This window comes from Nerophis lumbriciformis, linkage group LG03 (genome assembly GCF_033978685.3).
Source record: "Nerophis lumbriciformis linkage group LG03, RoL_Nlum_v2.1, whole genome shotgun sequence".
NCBI classification, from domain to species: Eukaryota; Metazoa; Chordata; class Actinopteri; order Syngnathiformes; family Syngnathidae; genus Nerophis; species Nerophis lumbriciformis.
The window spans coordinates 41,674,882-41,694,232 of NC_084550.2; the positions used below are offsets into that span (position 1 = coordinate 41,674,882).

Sequence of the window (19,351 nt, forward strand, 5' to 3'; positions counted from 1 at the left end):
TGTGTGTGTGTGTGTTCTTGTATTTCTACCCTTCTTGAGACTTTTAGAGTCAAGGAAAAGTAGCTTCCATATGAGGAGGTGTGAACAAGTGATGACATAAATCATGGTCCCAATAACATTGCATCTAATAGAGAATGTCTATGCACCCCTGCTGGTGAAATCTATCAAAATGAGGGTGGTCCCAGAAAGGAGGGATTTTTCAAATTGACTGTGTGTCGGTTTTAAAAGTGCTCCCCCTCTGGTCAGCATATGTAATAACAAGTGTGTGTAAGAAATTGAAATGCGCCTTCTTTGGCCAAAATTAATAAAAAATAAAAAATGAATATGTATATAGAGACATACTGTAATAACTTGAATTAAATAATGAAGGCTAAAAACCAAATACAAAAAAAAACAACAACAAAAAAAAAACTATAAAAGCAGCCTTTTTCTTACGTGTCGACTTTTTTCTTATAGAATTGGGAACAATTTCTCGTATTCTTTCTGTTTCACTAATATTACAATATTTTCTCGTAAAATTATGACTTTTTTTTATGCAAAACTATTACTTTTTAATGCAAAATGGTGACATTTGTCATATAAAATTCTGACTTTTATCACAATATTGCCATTTTTTTGGTTGTTCTTGTAAAATAGCGACATCTTTTGGAGTAAACTTCTGACTTTTGTAATAATTTTGCCGAATGAAATTCCGATCATTGTAGTAATATTGCCAACATTTTAAAGTTTTCTTATAAAATTGTGACTTGTCAAGTAAAATTATGACTCTTTTCATAAAATTGCCAACATTTTAAGCTTTTCTTATAAAATTGCGACTGTTATTGAGTAAAATTCCAACTTTTATCATCATATTGCACAAATGTTCCGTTTTTTCTTGTAACATTTTGACTTGCGCCGAGTAAAATGACGACTTTTATTATACCACTGCCAAAATTCAAAGTTTTTCTTGTGAAATTCCAACAAATTTTTCACAACAAGCCTTTTTATATTTCCATAGTATGTATATATTATTAATGTTGTAAATACAAATCTTTATATATCTAGAAAGAGTGGTCCTAAAGAGGTAGGCATTTTTCTCAGTTCTCAAGAAGGTAATAAATACAAGAATGTGTGTGTGTGTATGTGTGCGTGTGTGTGTGTGTGTGTGTATGTGTGTGTTCTTGTATTTCTGGCCTTCTTGAGACAACAAGGAAAAATACCTTCCATATGAGGACCGGTGAACAAGTTAGGACCGGAATCATGGTCCCAAATACTAGAGTCCGTGAACATTGCTCCAAAGTCAGGATTTTTTGTTGTGTGGTCCTAAAGAGGTAGGCATTTTTCAAGAAGGTAACAGATACAAGAATGCGTGTGTGTGTGTGTGTGTGTGTGTGGGTGTGGGTGTGTGTGTTCTTGTATTTCTACCCTTCTTGAGACATCAACAAGGAAAAGTACCTTCCATATGAGGACCGGTGAACAAGATAGGACCGAAATCATGGTCCCAAATACTAGAGTCCGTGAACATTTTTGTTGTTGTGTGGTCCTAAAGAGGTAGGCATTTTTCAAGAAGATAACATATACAAGAATGTGTGTGTGTGTGTGTGTGTTCTTGTATTTCTACCCTTCTTGAGACATCAACAAGGAACAATACCTTCCATATGAGGACCGGTGAACAAGTTAGGACCGAAATCATAGTCCCAAATACTAGAGTCCGTGAACATTTTTGTTGTTGTATGGTCCTAAAGAGGTAGGCATTTTTCAAGAAGGTAACATATACAAGAATGTGTGTGTGTGTGTGTGTGTTCTTGTATTTCTACCCTTCTTGAGACATCAACAAGGAAAAATACCTTCCATATGAGGACCGGTGAACAAGTTAGGACCGAAATCATAGTCCCAAATAGTAGAGTCCGTGAACATTGCTCCAAAGTCAGGATTTTTTGTTGTGTAGTCCTAAAGAGGTAGGCATTTTTCAAGAAGGCAACAAATACAAGAATGTGTGTGTGTGTGTGTGTGTGTGTGTGTTCTTGTATTTCTACCCTTCTTGAGACATCAACAAGGAAAAATGCCTTCCATATGAGGACCGGTGAACAAGTTAGGACCGAAATCATTGTCCCAAATACTAGAGTCCGTGAACATTGCTCCAAAGTCATGATTTATTGTTCTGTGGTCCTAAAGAGGTAGGCATTTTTCAAGAAGGTAACAAATACAAGCATGTGTGTGTGTGTGTGTGTGTGTGTGTGTGTGTGTGTGTGTGTGTTCTTGTATTTCTACCCTTCTTGAGACATCAACAAGGAAAAGTACCTTCCATATGAGGACTGGTGAACAAGTTAGGACCGAAATCATGGTCCCAAATACTAGAGTCCGTGAACATTGCTCCAAAGTCAGGATTTTTTGTTGTGTAGTCCTAAAGAGGTAGGCATTTTTCAAGAAGGTAACAAATACAAGAATGTGTGTGTGTGTGTTCTTGTATTGCTACCCTTCTTGAGACATCAACAAGGAAAAATACCTTCCATATGAGGACCGGTGAACAAGTTAGGACCGAAATCATGGTCCCAAATACTAAAGTCAGTGAACATTGCTCCAAAGTCAGGATTTTTTGTTGTGTGGTCCTAAAGAGGTAGGCATTTTTTCAAGAAGTTAACAAATACAAGAATGTGTGTGTGTGTGTGTGTTTGTGTGTGTGTGTGTGTGTGTGTGTGTGTGTGTGTGTGTGTGTGTTCTTGTATTTCTACCCTTCTTGATACATCAACAAGGAAAAATACCTTCCATATGAGGACCGGTGAACAAGTTAGAACCGAAATCATGGTCCCAAATAGTAGAGTCCGTGAACATTGCTCCAAAGTCAGGATTTTTTGTTGTGTAGTCCTAAAGAGGTAGGCATTTTTCAAGAAGATAACAAATACAAGAATGTGTGTGTGTGTGTGTGTGTTCTTGTATTGCTACCCTTCTTGAGACATCAACAAGGAAAAATACCTTCCATATGAGGACCGGTGAACAAGTTAGGACCGAAATCATGGTCCCAAATACTAGAGTCCGTGAACATTGCTCCAAAGTCAGGATTTTTTGTTGTGTGATCCTAAAGAGGTAGGCATTTTTTCAAGAAGGTAACAAATACAATAATGTGTGTGTGTGTGTGTGTGTTCTTGTATTTCTACCCTTCTTGATACATCAACAAAGAAAAATACCTTCCGTATGAGGACCGGTGAACAAGTTAGGACCAAAATCATGGTCCCAAATACTAGAGTCTGTGAACATTGCTCCAAAGTCAGGATTTTTTGTTGTGTGGTCCTAAAGAGGTAGGTATTTTTCAAGAAGGTAATAAATACAAGAATGTGTGTGTGTGTGTGTTCTTGTATTTCTACGCTTCTTGAGACATCAACAAGGAAAAGTACCTTCCATATGAGGACCGGTGAACAAGTTAGGACCGAAATCATGGTCCCAAATAGTAGAGTCCGTGAACATTGCTCCAAAGTCAGGATTTTTTGTTGTGTGGTCCTAAAGAGGTAGGCATTTTTCAAGAAGGTAACAAATACAAGCATGTGTGTGTGTATGTGTGTGTTCTTGTATTTCTACCCTTCTTGAGACATCAACAAGGAAAAATACCTTCCATATGAGGACCGGTGAACAAGGTAGGACCGAAATCATGGTCCCAAATACTAGAGTCCGTGAACATTGCTCCAAAGTCAGGATTTTTTGTTGTGTAGTCCTAAAGAGGTAGGCATTTTTTCAAGAAGGTAACAAATACAAGAATGTGTGTGTGTGTGTGTGTGTGTGTGTGTTCTTGTATTTCTACCCTTCTTGAGACATCAACAAGGAAAAATACCTTCCATATGAGGACCGGTGAGCAAGTTAGGACCGAAATCATGGTCCCAAATACTAGAGTCCGTGAACATTGCTCCAAAGTCAGGATTTTTTTGTGTGTGGTCCTAAAGAGGTAGGCATTTTTCAAGAAGGTAACAAATACAAGAATGTGTGTGTGTGTGTGTGTGTGTGTGTGTGTGTGTGTGTGTGTGTGTGTGTGTGTGTGTTCTTGTATTTCTACCCTTCTTGAGACATCAACAAGGAAAAGTACCTTCCATATGAGGACCGGTGAACAAGTTAGGACTGAAATCATGGTCCCAAATACTAGAATCCGTGAACATTGCTCCAAAGTCAGGATTTTTTGTTGTGTGGTCCTAAAGAGGTAGGCATTTTTCAAGAAGGTAACAAATACAAGAATGTGTGTGTGTGTGTGTTCTTGTATTTCTACCCTTTTTGAGACATCAACAAGGAAAAGTACCTTCCATATGAGGACCGGTGAACAAGTTAGGACCGAAATCATGGTCCCAAATACTAGAGTCCGTGAACATTGGTCCAAAGTCAGGATTTTTTGTTGTGTGGTCCTAAAGAGGTAGGCATTTTTCAAGAAGGTAACAAATACAAGAATGTGTGTGTGTGTGTGTGTGTGTGTGTGTGTGTGTGTGTGTGTGTGTGTGTATGCGTGTGTTCTTGTATTTCTATCCTTCTTGAGACATCAACAAGGAAAAGTACCTTCCATATGAGGACCGGGGAACAAGCTAGGACCGAAATCATGGTCCCAAATACTAGAGTCCGTGAACATTACTCCAAAGTCAGGATTTCTTGTTGTGTAGTCCTAAACAGGTAGGCATTTTTCAAGAAGGTAAAAAATACAAGAATGTGTGTGTGTGTGTGTGTTCTTGTATTTCTACCCTTCTTGAGACATCAACAAGGAAAAATACCTTCCATATGAGGACCGGTGAACAGGTTAGGACCGAAATCATGGTCCCAAATACTAAAGTCAGTGAACATTGCTCCAAAGTCAGGATTTTTTGTTGTGTGGTCCTAAAGAGGTAGGCATTTTTTCAAGAAGGTAACAAGTACAAGAATGTGTTTGTGTGTGTGTTCTTGTATTTCTACCCTTCTTGATACATCAACAAGGAAAAATACCTTACATATGAGGACCGATGAACAAGTTAGGACCGAAATCATGGTCCCAAATACTAGAGTCCGTGAACATTGCTCCAAAGTCAGGATTTTTTGTTGTGTGGTCCTAAAGAGGTAGGCATTTTTCAAGAAGGTAACAAATACAAGAATGTGTGTGTGTGTGTGTGTGTGTGTGTGTGTGTGTTCTTGTATATCTACCCTTCTTGAGACATCAACAAGGAAAAGTACCTTCCATATGAGGACCGGTGAACAAGTTAGGACCGAAATCATGGTCCCAAATACTAGAGTCCGTGAACATTGCTCCAAATACAAGAATATGTGTGTGTGTGTGTGTATGTGTGTGTTCTTGTATTTCTATCCTTCTTGAGACATCAACAAGGAAAAGTACCTTTCATATGAGGACCGGGGAACAAGTTAGGACCAAAATCATGGTCCCAATACGGAAAACCATTGCATCTAATAGAGAGCCAAATACTAGAGTCCGTGAACATTGCTCCAAAGTCAGGATTTTTTGTTGTGTAGTCCTAAAGAGGTAGGCATTTTTCAAGAAGATAACAAAGACAAGAGTGTGTGTGTGTGTGTGTGTGTGTGTGTGTGTGTATGTGTGTGTGTGTGTGTGTGTGTGTGTGTGTGTGTGTGTGTGTGTGTGTGAGAGAGAGAGACAACAAAACAAACCAATGAATGTTCTTACTATGATTAGTTTTTTCTTTCATCTCTTGTGTGTGGAGTAGTAGGTTGAAATAATAATAACTACATGGCCCCTCAGGCTGGGCCTTTGTTTTGTAGGGACACAGCTGTCAGCGTCTGCGATGATGTCGCATCACACAGAGGTCCCCAATGCTGGCTATGATGACACACCTTTCAGATTCATTGCTTTGTCTAAATAAATACTAGTTTTGATTGTGATGATGCTTACCGCCATGTGAGCTGTCCCCTGTTAAAATGGACTACATGCATCATACCTGCATTAATATATGATGTAGGGATGAGAGTGCCTCGCTGTTGTTTATCATCACACGTGTCTCTGGAGAACAACACTATATCTCGGTTTCCTCTCCAGTCTTCATTCCTTTCCTCTGACAAAAAAAGAGAAGGATTGATGGTTTCATATGATTGGCAGATTTCATTTGAGACACGTGCTCTGGTTGAGTGTACACGTGCATAAGGAAGGTCTGCATCATTTGTCAATGCGTTAGAAGAGTAAGTGAGGATGTTTATACTGTACTTTATTCAAAGTGATACAGGGACATCTCTTCACTGATAGCTCCTTTTAAAATATAGGTCACTGGCTATATGGAACCTTCGTTCACCGCAGCTACGGGCAATTACCTTTTCAATTTACTGCGTCATTTTTAACGCACTCGTGCCCCAGAGGACTAACCCTTAGAAATGATCCTCCATAGAACCACATTCATACCCTTGTACCTTTTGTTTCTTGTTTTTAAAAAAAATCAAAAGTCAGCAAATGATTGTCACACACACACTAGGTGTGGTGAAATTTGTCCTCTGCATTTGACCCAACACCCTTGTTCACCCCCTGGGAGGTGAGGAAAATGGTCTACATAACTTGTAATGGTGGTTCTTTGGTCAAAATGTTGCATAGATGATGTTTTACAGATCATCTTCAAGTCGCTTTCTGACAGTCTCTTCAGGATGCGCCGTTTTGTGGGCGGTCTTATTTACGTGCCTCCACTTCGACAGCGTCTTCTCCCCGTCATCTTTGTTGTAGCGTGCAAGGACGTGAGTGGAAGAAGTGTCAAAAGATGGAACTAACTGTTTTAATGACATTCAGACTTTACTTCAATCAATAACGGAGCGGCGTCTCCTCATCCGTGGCTCACTAGTGCAACAACAACGCCCGTGAAAAAACGTTCGACCGGAACTCTCTAATAACTAAAGTTCCTTGGGTGAATAATGTGAACTCACTACACCGGTATGTTTTAGCGCTTTCATGGCGAGTTTACTGACAGATATAAGTAAGAACTTTACACTACTTTATATTAGAAATGGCAACAGCGGAGGATGAATGTCCCATAACAAGAAGATAGAGGAAAAAGAAGCGTATCGACTACAGTGTCTACAAAGGCGGACACGCGCAAATTTTCAGGACTTATGCAGATCTTAAATACAGATCAGCAGGTACCAGAAGGTAAGAAAAGTTGCTTATGCATAATATTGTGAAACAAAACACCAGATAATATGTCTTACCTTATACACACACACCATAATAATTCTCCTATGTTGAGGCACAGTGCAATCCATCAAGCGGTACGGCTTCGTAGCTTACCAAAGTCGTACTAAAACATTTTGATAGATTTTTGATCGCCGTGTGTAATGTTCTATTTTTTCAATGGAACATATAAAATATTGATGTTGTTTACTTGAGTCATATTGCAGTCTACACGTATCTCTTATGTGTGACTGCTATCTACTGGTCACACTCATCATTTCACCATGTACCGAATAAAATTGCTTCAAGGTCAATAAGCCTAACCAAAAGTATTCCGTACATTAGGCGCACCGGGTTATAAGGTGCACTGTCGAGTTTTGAGAAAATGAAATAATTTCAAGTGCGCTTTATAGTCTGAAAAATACGGTAAGAATGTGGCTGTTTGTTTTTTACCTTTATTTGGACATGGCTAACTTATAAGAAACAAACATGTGGTATGGTTATGGTGATATAGTGTTAGTTTATTTGGAACATCCACACAATTACAATACGAAACATCACATATTTCCAGTTTCTCAGTACAGTATGTCGGAAAATGAGTAGGAAAGAGCAGAGCTGATTTAATCCTACCCCTTTTCGTAACACATTTGTTACGATTCATTCTGTAACACGACAATGAACAAATAAATACATCACTAAATAAATAAGTGAATAGACAAATGAGGAAGTAAATAACTATTGAATACATAAATAACAATAAATAAAGTTCTCATGAATAAATAGTTAAGTAATTTATGGTCCACCTTATGAGATGAATAATAATTTTTAAATAAGGTTCAAGATATTTATCAGGATTCTTCTTCTTTGTACTTTGTGAACACTTTAAGTTCAAACTGTTTCTCAAGATGAATCATATTAGTACATTGATTTATTTGAATCATATTAGTACTTTATTTGCTTAATCCCTTCCACAATTTAATTCCACATACTAATACGGTAAAGGTCGTAAGTGTTGTACGTGCGTACAAATGTCTAAAATGCGATTTTTCTCTAAGGTTATATTTCTCCGCTTTTGCTGAGAAGAATTGTTGTATATTTTAGGGTTTTTGGTATGGTGTTTAGTTTGTTTTGGTATAGTATGGTATGTCATTCATAGGCGCCAGCACCCACGTGGGATTGATAGCAACTTTCAATCTTTAAGATAATTTTTGAAAAATCGATCCTGTTTGATGTTAATTTTGTGACGGTTTAGTCAGTTTTACTTAATAAAAAAAGTCACGGATCATACAGTCTAAATGTAACGAATCCCAACCGCATGAACAATGCCAACACTGTCATAAACATGTGCCATAAAGTGAAACCACACTAAACAACAAAGACAAAAACATTTTGGAAGAATATTTGCACCGCAACACGACATAAACACTACACAACAAATTCCCAGAATTCCCTGCAGCACCAACTTTTCAACAAACGCCTTTGGTGGATCTACACCTAACATCCACTGTAATGATACCAGGTACAATAGTGTAGCTAGTCGATACTACTATGATTACATCGGTATTTTTTAACATCACAAAATCTCCTTTCGTTTTTTAAAAATGTCTATTATGTTTATAAAGTCAGGAAATATGTCCCTGGACACATGAGGATTTTGAATATGACCAATGTATGATCCTGTAACTACTTGGTATCGGATTGATACCCAAATTTGTGGTATCATCCAAAACTAATGTAAAGTATCAAACAACAGAAGAATAAGTGATTATTACATTTTAACAGAAGTGTAGATAGAACATGTTGAAACAGAAAATAAGGAGATATTAACAGTAAATTGAGTAAACACATTATTTTCTACCACTTGTCCTTAATAATGTTGACGAAATAATAGAATGATAAATGACACAATATGTTGTAAGCAGACTAATTAGGAGCCTTTGTTTGTTTACTTACTACTAAAAGACAAGTTGTCTAGTATGTTCACTATTTTATTTAAGGACAAAATTGCAATAATAAACATATGTTTAATGTACCATAAGATTATTTTGCTAAAATAAAGCCAATAATTAAATTTTTTGTGGTGCCCTTTATTCAGAAAAAGTACCGAAAAGTACCGAATTAATTTTGGTACTGGTAGCAACATATTACAAACCCCGTTTCCATCTGAGTTGGGAAATTGTGTTAGATGTAAATATAAACGGAATACAATGATTTGCAAATCATTTTCAACCCATATTCAGTTGAATATGCTACAAAGACAACATATTTGATGTTCAAACTGATAAACTTTTTTTTTTTTTTTTTTTTGCAAACAATCATTAACTTTAGAATTTGATGCCAGCAACACGTGACAAAGAAGTTGGGAAAGGTGGCAATAAATACTGATAAAGCTGAGGAATGCTCATCAAACACTTATTTGGAACATCCCATAGGTGAACAGGCAAATTGGGAACAGGTGGGTGCCATGATTGGGTATAAAAGTAGATTCCATGAAATTCACAAACAAGGATGGGGCGAGGGTCACCACTTTGTCAACAAATGCGTGAGAAAATTGTTGAACAGTTTAAGAAAAACGTTTCTCAACCAGCTATTGCAAGGAATTTAGGGATTTCACCATCTACGGTCCGTAATATCATCAAAGGGTTCAGATAATCTGGAGAAATCACTGCCCGTAAGCAGCTAAGCCCGTCACCTTCGATCCCTCAGGCTGTACTGCATCAACAAACGACATCAGTGTGTAAAGGATATCACCACATGGGCTCAGGAACACTTCAGAAACCCACTGTCAGTAACTACAGTTGGTCGCTACATCTGTAAGTGCAAGTTAAAACTCTCCTATGCAAGGCGAAAACCGTTTATCAACACCACCCAGAAACAGCGTCGGCTTTGCTGGGCCTGAGCTCATCTAAGATGGACTGATACAAAGTGGAAAAGTGTTCTGTGGTCTGACGAGTCCACATTTCCAATTGTTTTTGGAAACTGTGGACGTCGTGTCCTCCAGACCAAAGAGGAAAAGAACCATCCGGATTGTTATAGGCGCAAAGTTGAAAAGTCAGCATCTGTGATGGTATGGGGGTGTATTAGTGCCCAAAACATGGGCAACTTACACATCTGTGAGGCACCATTAATGCTGAAAGGTACATACAGGTTTTGGAGCAACATATGTTGCCATCCAAGCAATGTTACCATGGACGCCCCTGCTTATTTCAGCCAGACAATGCCAAGCCACGTGTTACATCAACGTGGCTTCATAGTAAAAGAGTGCGGGTACTAGACTGGCCTGCCTGTAGTCCAGACCTGTCTCCCATTGAAAATGTGTGGCGCATTATGAAGCCTAAAATACCACAACGGAGACCCCCGGACTGTTGAACAACTTAAGCTGTACATCAAGCAAGAATGGGTAAGAATTCCACCTGAGAAGCTTAAAAAATGTGTCTCCTCAGTTCCCAAACATTTACTGAGTGTTGTTAAAAGGAAAGGCCATGTAACACAGTGGTGAACATGCCCTTTCCCAACTACTTTGGCACGTGTTGCAGCCATGAAATTCTAAGTTAATTATTATTTGCAAAAAGAAAATAAAGTTTATGAGTTTGAACATCAAATATCTTGTCTTTGTAGTGCATTCAATTGAATATGGGTTGAAAAGGATTTGCAAATCATTGTATTCCGTTTATATTTACATCTAACACAATTTCCCAACTCATATGGAAACGGGTTTGTAGTATCGGTACAACACTAATACACACCCTATGATGGTATTTATTTCAGGCATACTTACAAAAGAGGGAACATCACGTGTTTACATTTGCACACTGCCACATGTCCGAAAAGGAGAAAGAACAAGCAGACATTTTTTTTTCAATCCCATCTTCTTATCTATTACTGATAATTCCTTCACATCACATCATTTTACATTTAGGAATTCAAATAATGTTGTTGTGATAGCAGCACACATGAAACACATGAGATTGTTACGTACGGCGGGGGAAGGAGACGACACCACGGCAGAGATCAGTTCAATAGGTTTATTGAAACTGATGCTGATGATGTGTTGGCATGTGTATGCTACTAAACGTGAATGGTGTAAGACGATGTGTAGAATTAACAATGTAAATGTTAAGGGGCAAGGCGAGAAGGCAGTCCGTGGGCAAGCGAGCGGTCGGGGGCCGGAGAGAGGTAACGAGGTCCGTGTCCAAGCAGGGGTCGAGGATCGAGGGAGGCAGTCCAGAATCCAGTGGGAAGTCGAGGCACACAGCTCGATCACGGAAAATAGGGGGAACACTGCGGGGAAAACAGAGGACATAAGACACGGGCACAGGGAAAGCAAGAGGGAAGCCAGAGACGGGATGCTTACTACGAGGAGTGAACTACGTTCCGGCACTGGATTTTCGGGTCCGCTGGTCTTTATGCTGTTTGCCCTCATCAGACCCAGGTTCGCCGATTGGTGATTACGGGAAGAGCGAGCAGGGGCGTGTCTTCTGTGCTTGCGGCAGATGGCAAGCGGGATTGCGCATGCACCGTGACAGAGATGGCACAAAATGTCATACCTGAAGTCACAGATTTATTCTATTGAGTTCCACAAGAATAATAGTATGAATAAAATGACTGAAATAAAATAGGACACAAATAGAGTATGAATGCAGGTGAGATAGGCTCCAGCACCCCCCGCGACTATGAAAGGGACAAGCGGTAGAAAAATGGATGGATGTTATAAATAGCATAGGTTAATAGGATTAATAGATCAATGTAATATGATACATTTAAAAGTAGAACCGTTTTTGATTCTGTCGTGCAAAAATAATGCAAAAACAACGACAGAAAACCAGTCAAAGTCATTTGGAAACTGTTCAGCTCACTATTTTGAAGAAAGAAATCCATTTCGTAGTTTTTTCGCACACTTGTCTTTGAGGTGGCCGTTTCGATGTGTGAGTGAAAGTAGGCAGGCAGCAAGCTCGCCGGAGGAGGGGGAAGGGCAGATTGCAGGCACGGCTCCACAGAGATAAGTAAAACATGTAATTAGTTTTTAGTGTGGAGGTGCTCAATTTCCCCAGAACATATTCCTTCTCCTCAAGATGAAAACATTTCAGTCACGTTATGTCGATTTCTGCGAATTTCCACGTGTAATAATTATAGATTACGGTTTTTATTAGCCATTTTCGAGATTCCACCTGCGAGTCCGTTAACACGAAAATTATCAGTCCGGTTGCAAACTGCACCCTACAATCATTGTAAATGTTACAATATGATCTGTGCAAAATTTACAGTACACACTTTCTTGCTGGGGTTTGTGCTGAGAGGGACAAGCGGTAGAAAATGGATGAATAGATGGATATAATTGTACACCCCAATATCAATAAATATCACAATATTGTATTTTTCTTAAACACGTGCACGCGCACTCACAAAATGAATGACAATTTTGCTTTTTATTTTCTCCTTTTATTTATAAAAACACACATTTTACATGCAAAAAGTACAAAACAATTAAAAAAACAATAAAACAAGTGTCTTTCTTTTCGAATATGTAATTTCCAAGTGTCTGCTTCTCGTAGACCAGGGGTGTCCAAACCTTTTCCAGCAAGAAAAGTTGAAGTCTCTCGGGGGCCACTTTGTACTTGTCTGTACTTTCAAGACCTGAAAACCTCTTACATGGCAGTTATTTTTATTTTATTTTATTTTGCATGATTTCCTGTCTTCCATGTCCTTTTTCCCTCCATTACTACATCACCTGTTCTTGGTTGCCAATCAGGATGCTTTTGGGTGCTGGATTATTTTTGCTTTGTACCTCAACAATGTACTTTTGCGCTTCATACTTCTCTTTTCTATCTGTGCACCTGCCCTTCCCTGGTAAAGAAGACTTATTTTCTGCACTTGCCTGCCGTCTCTGCATCCCGGAGTGTGTCACGTAACAAAAACTTATACAATGTAGTTAAATCAATTATTCTTATTGCTATTCTTTATCAATATTAGTATGATTATTACATTAAAAGGCTTAGCACCCTCAAAATCTTACCATTACCATTCTTTTCTGCACTTGCCTGCCGTCTCTGCATCCCAGAGTGCGTACAAAAAATGAAACATAACAAAAACTAATACAATGTAGTTAAATCAATTATTCTTGTTGCTATTCTTTATCAATATTAGTATGATTATTACTAGGGCTGTGAATCTTTGGGTGTCCCACGATTCGATTCAATATCGATTCTTGGGGTCACGATTCGATTCGAAATCGATTTTTTTTTCAATTCAACACGATTCTCGATTCAAAAACGATATTTTCCCGATTCAAAAGGATTCTCTATTCATTCAATACACAGGATTTCAGCAGGATCTACCCCAGTCTGCTGACATGCAAGCAGAGTAGTAGATTTTTGTCAAAAGCTTTTATAATTGTAAAGGACAATGTTTTATCAGCTGATTGCAATAATGTAAATTTCTTTTAACTATTAAATGAACCAAAAATATGACTTATTTTATCTTTGTGAAAATATTGGACACAGTGTGTTGTCAAGCTTATGAGATGCGATGCAAGAGTAAGCCACTGTGACACTATTGTTCTTTTTTTTTTATTTTTGTCTAATGATAATGTCAATGAGGGATTTTTAATCACTGCTATGTTGAAATTGTAACTAATATTGATACTGTTGTTGATAATATTCATTTTTGTTTCACTACTTTTGGTTTGTTCTGTGTCGTGTTTGTGTCTCCTCTCAATTGCTCTGTTTATTGCAGTTCTGAGTGTTGCTGGGTCGGGTTTGGTTTTGGAATTGGATTGCATTGTTATGGAACTCACAATTTGTAGATTTGTAACTAGTCATTATTAAGTACTTATTAATGCCTTATTCGGCATGGCCTTATTATAACCCTAACCCTCTAACCCTAACCCTAACCAAATAACTCTAAATTAAGTCTTGGTTACTTAGAATATGTTCCCCTAGTGTCCAAAAAACTTTAAATTAAGTCTTTGTTACTTAGAATATGTTCCCCATACTAAAGTGTTACCAAAAACATATAACTTTGTCTTGAATTTGGAAAAAAAAAAACATTTTATTTTTCACTAAAGAAGGGTTCGGTGAATGCGCATATGAAACTGGTGGGGTTAGGTACCTCCAACAAGGTTAAGAACCACTGTTTTAGATAAAGTAAATAAAAAATTACTTTTATCTTTAATTATAATCATGATTTCTGGCATACTTGCCAACCCTCCCGAATTTTCCGGGAGACTGCCGAAATACAGCGCCTCACATGAAAACCTCCCGGGACAAATATTCTCCTGAAAATCTCCCGATTTTCAGCGGAGCTGGAGGCCACGCCCCCTCCAGCTCCATGCGTACCTGAGTGAGGATAGCCTTTTTTCAGACGGGAGGACAACAGGGTGACAAGAACTAAATCATCCAGACTAGAGATAAATTGTATTATTATGTTTATCTTACCTAAAAATAAATATATTTATTAATTAAAAAAAAAACAAAATACATTTTTACTATATTTTGCTAAAAACATCAAAATTAATTGTATTTTTATTTGTATTTTTTCTGACTCCTTATTACATCCAGCCATAGAATTATAAATTATCATAATAATTCATTTAAAATGACCATATTTAATTATTAAAATAATTGCTTGTTTATCAACAACTTTAGCATTTTATTCATTACATTTTGAAGCTCTCAGAAGCCAAGTTATGTTATATTCATGTTATATTTATGCAAGTTTGAAGTATCAATTATCTAAACAGTTTTGTTTGCATATTTTCAGGATGTAGATATATATATATATGTAACTGCTGTGTACCCGTCCCGCCAAGAACCCACACACAGGCTGGATTGGATGATGTGGTTCTTTACTGGTAGCTGCAATGAGTGATCAGAACGCACATACACACAATATGTGGTTAGCACCTCTGCTGATTTCGATGTCATTAGCAGAGAACAGGAAGTCTGCCAAAGTACATAACATTTTCATATTTTTACAATTACATGAAATACAGTTACAGATGTGACTTAATACAATGGCTTTTAACAGTATACTTTTTAACGTGTGTGATCGTATAGTGGTTTTAACTTGCTTTTATCTTTACTGGTATTACAATCAATTCAATACAAAATATTTTACTTGGTTTTTAACCAATATCATCCTTTTTTATATATTTATGAAATAGAACATAGAAAAATACAAAATACAATACAAGACATGACACAAATAATTAAATTGACTTTTAGCATCCTCTGGTGGTGACTAGCAAAAATGACAGACCACGTTGTTCGCATGTTAAAATGGCGAACAATACAAATTTAAATATGAACGTCTTGACACGTAAAACGCACATAGTGCAACAATTATTACCTGCAATGAGTGATCAGAACGCACATACACACAATATGTGGTTAGCACCTCTGCTGATTTCGATGTCTACAGGGGGAAAATAATATCGACTTCAGTGCAAAATAGTAATACATCTGACGTGAGCAACAACCAATTCAAAATGAAAATTCCACAACGTAGCATTTCAACTGCTATTAAATAACTGTGTATCTTACAATAAATCTCACGTAAACTTTAGTGTAATATATAATATTTTGCGGAGCAATATCAGAACGTGGCTTACCATTAGCAGAGAACAGGAAGTCTGCCAATAAGCTTCCGGTTTGCGGTCATATTTACAGACTTTCAGGTACCAGCAGATGGCGCAATTGGACCTCTCATTGCATAACAAACAATATACATATTTTAGCAGGAATTTCACTCAAATAATCAAAGTATTTCTTATACCCGTTACATACACCCCCCTGAAATTCTGCTAAATATAGGAGTGCAGTGCAAAACTTGAGACAAAAAACAAAAATAATAAGTGCATTACTAGGAACAAAACTGGCGTGCATGTCAGTTCTAAAACTCTCTCAAAAAGGAGTGTGGAAAGAAAGAAGGTGATCAATCTCCTAACTAAACACAGACTCAGAGATGCCTGTTACACCTCTGAAATGCAATATGTTGTCCCTGTAGCTTCAAGTTCTACTTAGACTCTTCTTTGGTCAAATACTTTCAGAACTCAAACTGAAATTGCATCTCTAAAGAACTTAAACAAGGCACTAACTGATACTGTGGACACAGAATCCTCATCTACTACTTGCTTATTCATTTGACAAATAAGGCGTTGTGTAGGGTTCATGAGACTACGATCCCTGAGACCATAACGGCCAGGCTGTGTGCAAATTGCTTGAGCTAAAGGGCCTGGAATGTCACTGTTCAGAAACTCAGTGTCAAGAATGGCTGTCTCAGGAGCATCAGTGTCCGGGGAGTCAATGTCTTGTTGAGGGTCTTTGTCAGGAGAAGCAACATCTGTGGGGATATTGTCAGGAGGGGACATGTCAGTAGAGTCTGTGTCCAAAGGGGTCACATCCGGATGGACAGTTACGGGAGGGGCAACTTCTGTGTCAGTGACTATATCTTCAGAGCACTGTGGTGAGCCTTCCGCACCATTAACAGCAGCATAGTCAACATCTTCAGGGACTCGCTGACTGTCCTGACTAGACGCGGTGACTGAGCGAGAGTCGGACTGAGCAGCATCAGACCTCCGGTCAAACGAGTCATCCTCCTCTTCAGAATGGACTTCCTCTTCTGAATGTACTTTCTCTTCACCTGTCCGCATCAGCCAGTTGACTGTACGTACATCACTGTCTTCCACCAAATCAGGCACGTCAGGACATACATCACTTCCATGCGCAGCAGCGTCACATTCAGAGTGCCCAGAGACATTGTCCAGGTCTCTGTCACATGGCAGGAAGCTAACAGAGAGTAGTAGATTCCGGTGAACGACTCTCTCTCTGCCTGTCAGATAATCCTTGACTCTGTAGACATTGAGTTCAGGTCTAACTGAGATTACTTCATAAGGGGTCGACTCCCATTTGTCTGCAACCTTGCGTTTTCCTGGCACACCTCTGTTGGCAATCAGCACTCTGTCTCCAACGACGAGGGGTGAGCCCTTGACTTTGCGGTTGTACAACTTGGCGTGGCGAGTCTGTTCCCTGAGACTGTTCCTCTGCACAATCTGAGCAGCTTCATTCAGATCCTTCTTCAGTTGGGACACAAAATCTGAGTGACTGACAACAGCGTCATTGGTGAGAGCATGTTGAAACATGACGTCGACAGGGAGACGAGGGATTCTTCCAAACATTAAGTAGAAGGGTGCAAACCCTGTTGTCTCATGCTCTGCGCAGTTGTAGCAGAAGGTAAGTTGCTGCAGCATTTGTGGCCACTTTGCTTTGGACTGAAGGGGAAGAGACCTGATCATATCTCCCAGGGTCCTGTTAAAACGCTCTGTGACACCATTTCCCATGGGGTGATACGGAGTCGTATGGGACTTCTGTACCCCAGCCGTCTCTAGAAGCTCCTTAATCAGCTTGCTCTCAAAATTAGCTCCCTGGTCCGAATGGATGCGCCGAGGAAAGCCATAAATTAGAAAGAAGTCATTCCAGAGACGACGAGCGACTTGCCTGGCAGTCTGATTCTTGCATGGGAAGGCGTGTGCCATCTTGGAGAAGTGATCGGTCACAACTAGAACATCCACAGACTTGTTCCCTTGCTCAGCAGTCCAAAAGTCTATGCAGACCAACTCCATAGGCTCAGAGGTGACAATGTTCTTGAGAGGCGCACGGCTGTGTGGCTCGGGTGTCTTCCCTACTATGCAGCGCTGACAAGACTGAACATAGTTCACAACATCCCGTTCCATGCCACTCCAGAAGAATCGTTGCCTCACCAGAGACAAGGTTCGATGCTGGCCTTGGTGACCTGCTGAGTCATGGAGACCTTGGAGGACTTCTGCTTTAAAGAGTCTGGTACTATGAACTGGAGGATCTTCTTGTTCATCTGGGGATCCTTTCTTATCTTGTTTCAGGGTTGTCCAGAGTCTTGCCCTGCTCTCTCAGACAGTCAATGGCGAGGTCAGCTGCCCTGTTCAGTCTCAGCCAGTAGTCATAGGGGTCTTCCTGGTCTTTAGGCAAAGTCGAGTAAAAGTCAGCTAAGGGGACAGAAGAGTACCTAGTACAGCTAAAGTGTTTTCTAAGTAGACCATAAATCAGGTCGGGCTGAGCATGCATGTCAATATTACTGTTCCTAATGCCAAACTTCGCTACATCCTTAGCTTTTCCCCTCAAATGCATAAGGATCTCCTCAGCCTGCTCTTCGACTCTCAGATTACTCCTCTTAATGAATGTTCTCATCAGATCTTCCCATTCATGCACCTTAATTGAATCTGACCCATCTCCTACAAATGATGGTGGTTCCTTAACCTTCCTATGTGTGACAACCTGAACCTGAGATACATCAGACACATGGCTAGGCTGACTCAGTGTGCTTGTTACATCCTGTGTAAAAGTTGAAGCAGGAGTTACTGTGTTATTTGGCTGCATACGTGACATGATGCTATCAGCTAACTGTTGACCTATCTCCTGAATGACAGTCCTCATCTGGTCAGCTACACACTCAGAGACGCACCAATAGGATTTGGTGTAGACGTGACTTGAGGCAAATAAGAGCTAGTGCGTTGGTTAGCTGCATTATGTACGCTAGCATTGGAAACTGCCTCTAATGAGGGTAAACTAACACCTGGGGCAGGACTATCAACAGAAAAGGGGATGGGAGTAGGCATACCCCTGCCTCTGCCAACTTGAATGGGTGTGCCAAACCGTGGAAAAAGTGGATTACTCTGAAAATACATGTTTCAAAAATGTCTGCCACAATACAGTATAGTCCACCCCACTTTGTGAAATCATCAATAAGAAAATGGCAAATAGAATCAAAATGATTAAACAAATCAGCAGTCTGTGTGACACGTTACTGCTATGCCACATACAATGATCTGTGCCGCTGTGACACACTATAATGAGCTTCACTGCAATATATGCTACCCTTGCAAACTGTGAACACACAAATACTGTGAACTGATGGCTTCATGGAGCGATGTGGTAGGCAGGACGGTCACCGGTTCGACGAACTTGATAGAAGTCTCGAGTCACGGCACCAATGTAACTGCTGTGTACCCGTCCCGCCAAGAACCCACACACAGGCTGGATTGGATGATGTGGTTCTTTACTGGTAGCTGCAATGAGTGATCAGAACGCACATACACACAATATGTGGTTAGCACCTCTGCTGATTTCGATGTCATTAGCAGAGAACAGGAAGTCTGCCAAAGTACATAACATTTTCATATTTTTACAATTACATGAAATACAGTTACAGATGTGACTTAATACAATG

The 19,351-nt window shown here is 39.3% G+C and overlaps 2 protein-coding genes across 3 annotated transcripts in view; one reads left to right on the top strand and one right to left on the bottom strand.

Annotated features, from left to right (window-relative positions):
- kif5ab (kinesin family member 5A, b) overlaps positions 1-19,351 on the top strand; it is a 459,246-nt gene that overhangs the window by 19,425 nt on the left and 420,470 nt on the right. The gene's annotated exons all lie outside the window — the stretch shown is intronic.
- LOC140678588 (uncharacterized) lies at positions 11,154-17,899 on the bottom strand. Of its 2 annotated transcripts, XM_072912838.1 has the most exons (4): positions 15,702-17,899; positions 15,440-15,505; positions 11,448-11,640; positions 11,154-11,374 (listed from the first exon to the last, which is right to left on the bottom strand). In XM_072912838.1, the coding sequence occupies exon 1, from the start codon at positions 17,820-17,822 to the stop codon at positions 16,143-16,145; it is 1,680 nt and encodes a 559-aa protein (XP_072768939.1). In that variant the 5' UTR covers positions 17,823-17,899; the 3' UTR covers positions 11,154-11,374; positions 11,448-11,640; positions 15,440-15,505; positions 15,702-16,142. The 2 variants fall into 2 exon arrangements, with proteins under 2 accessions (XP_072768939.1, XP_072768938.1); XM_072912837.1 differs by having other exon boundaries at positions 15,440-17,899.

What these genes read in the sequence shown, in the direction of transcription:
- LOC140678588 (XM_072912838.1), bottom strand. Translation starts at nt 17,822, where the DNA reads ATGGAACGGGATGTTGTGAACTATGTTCAGTCTTGTCAGCGCTGCATA.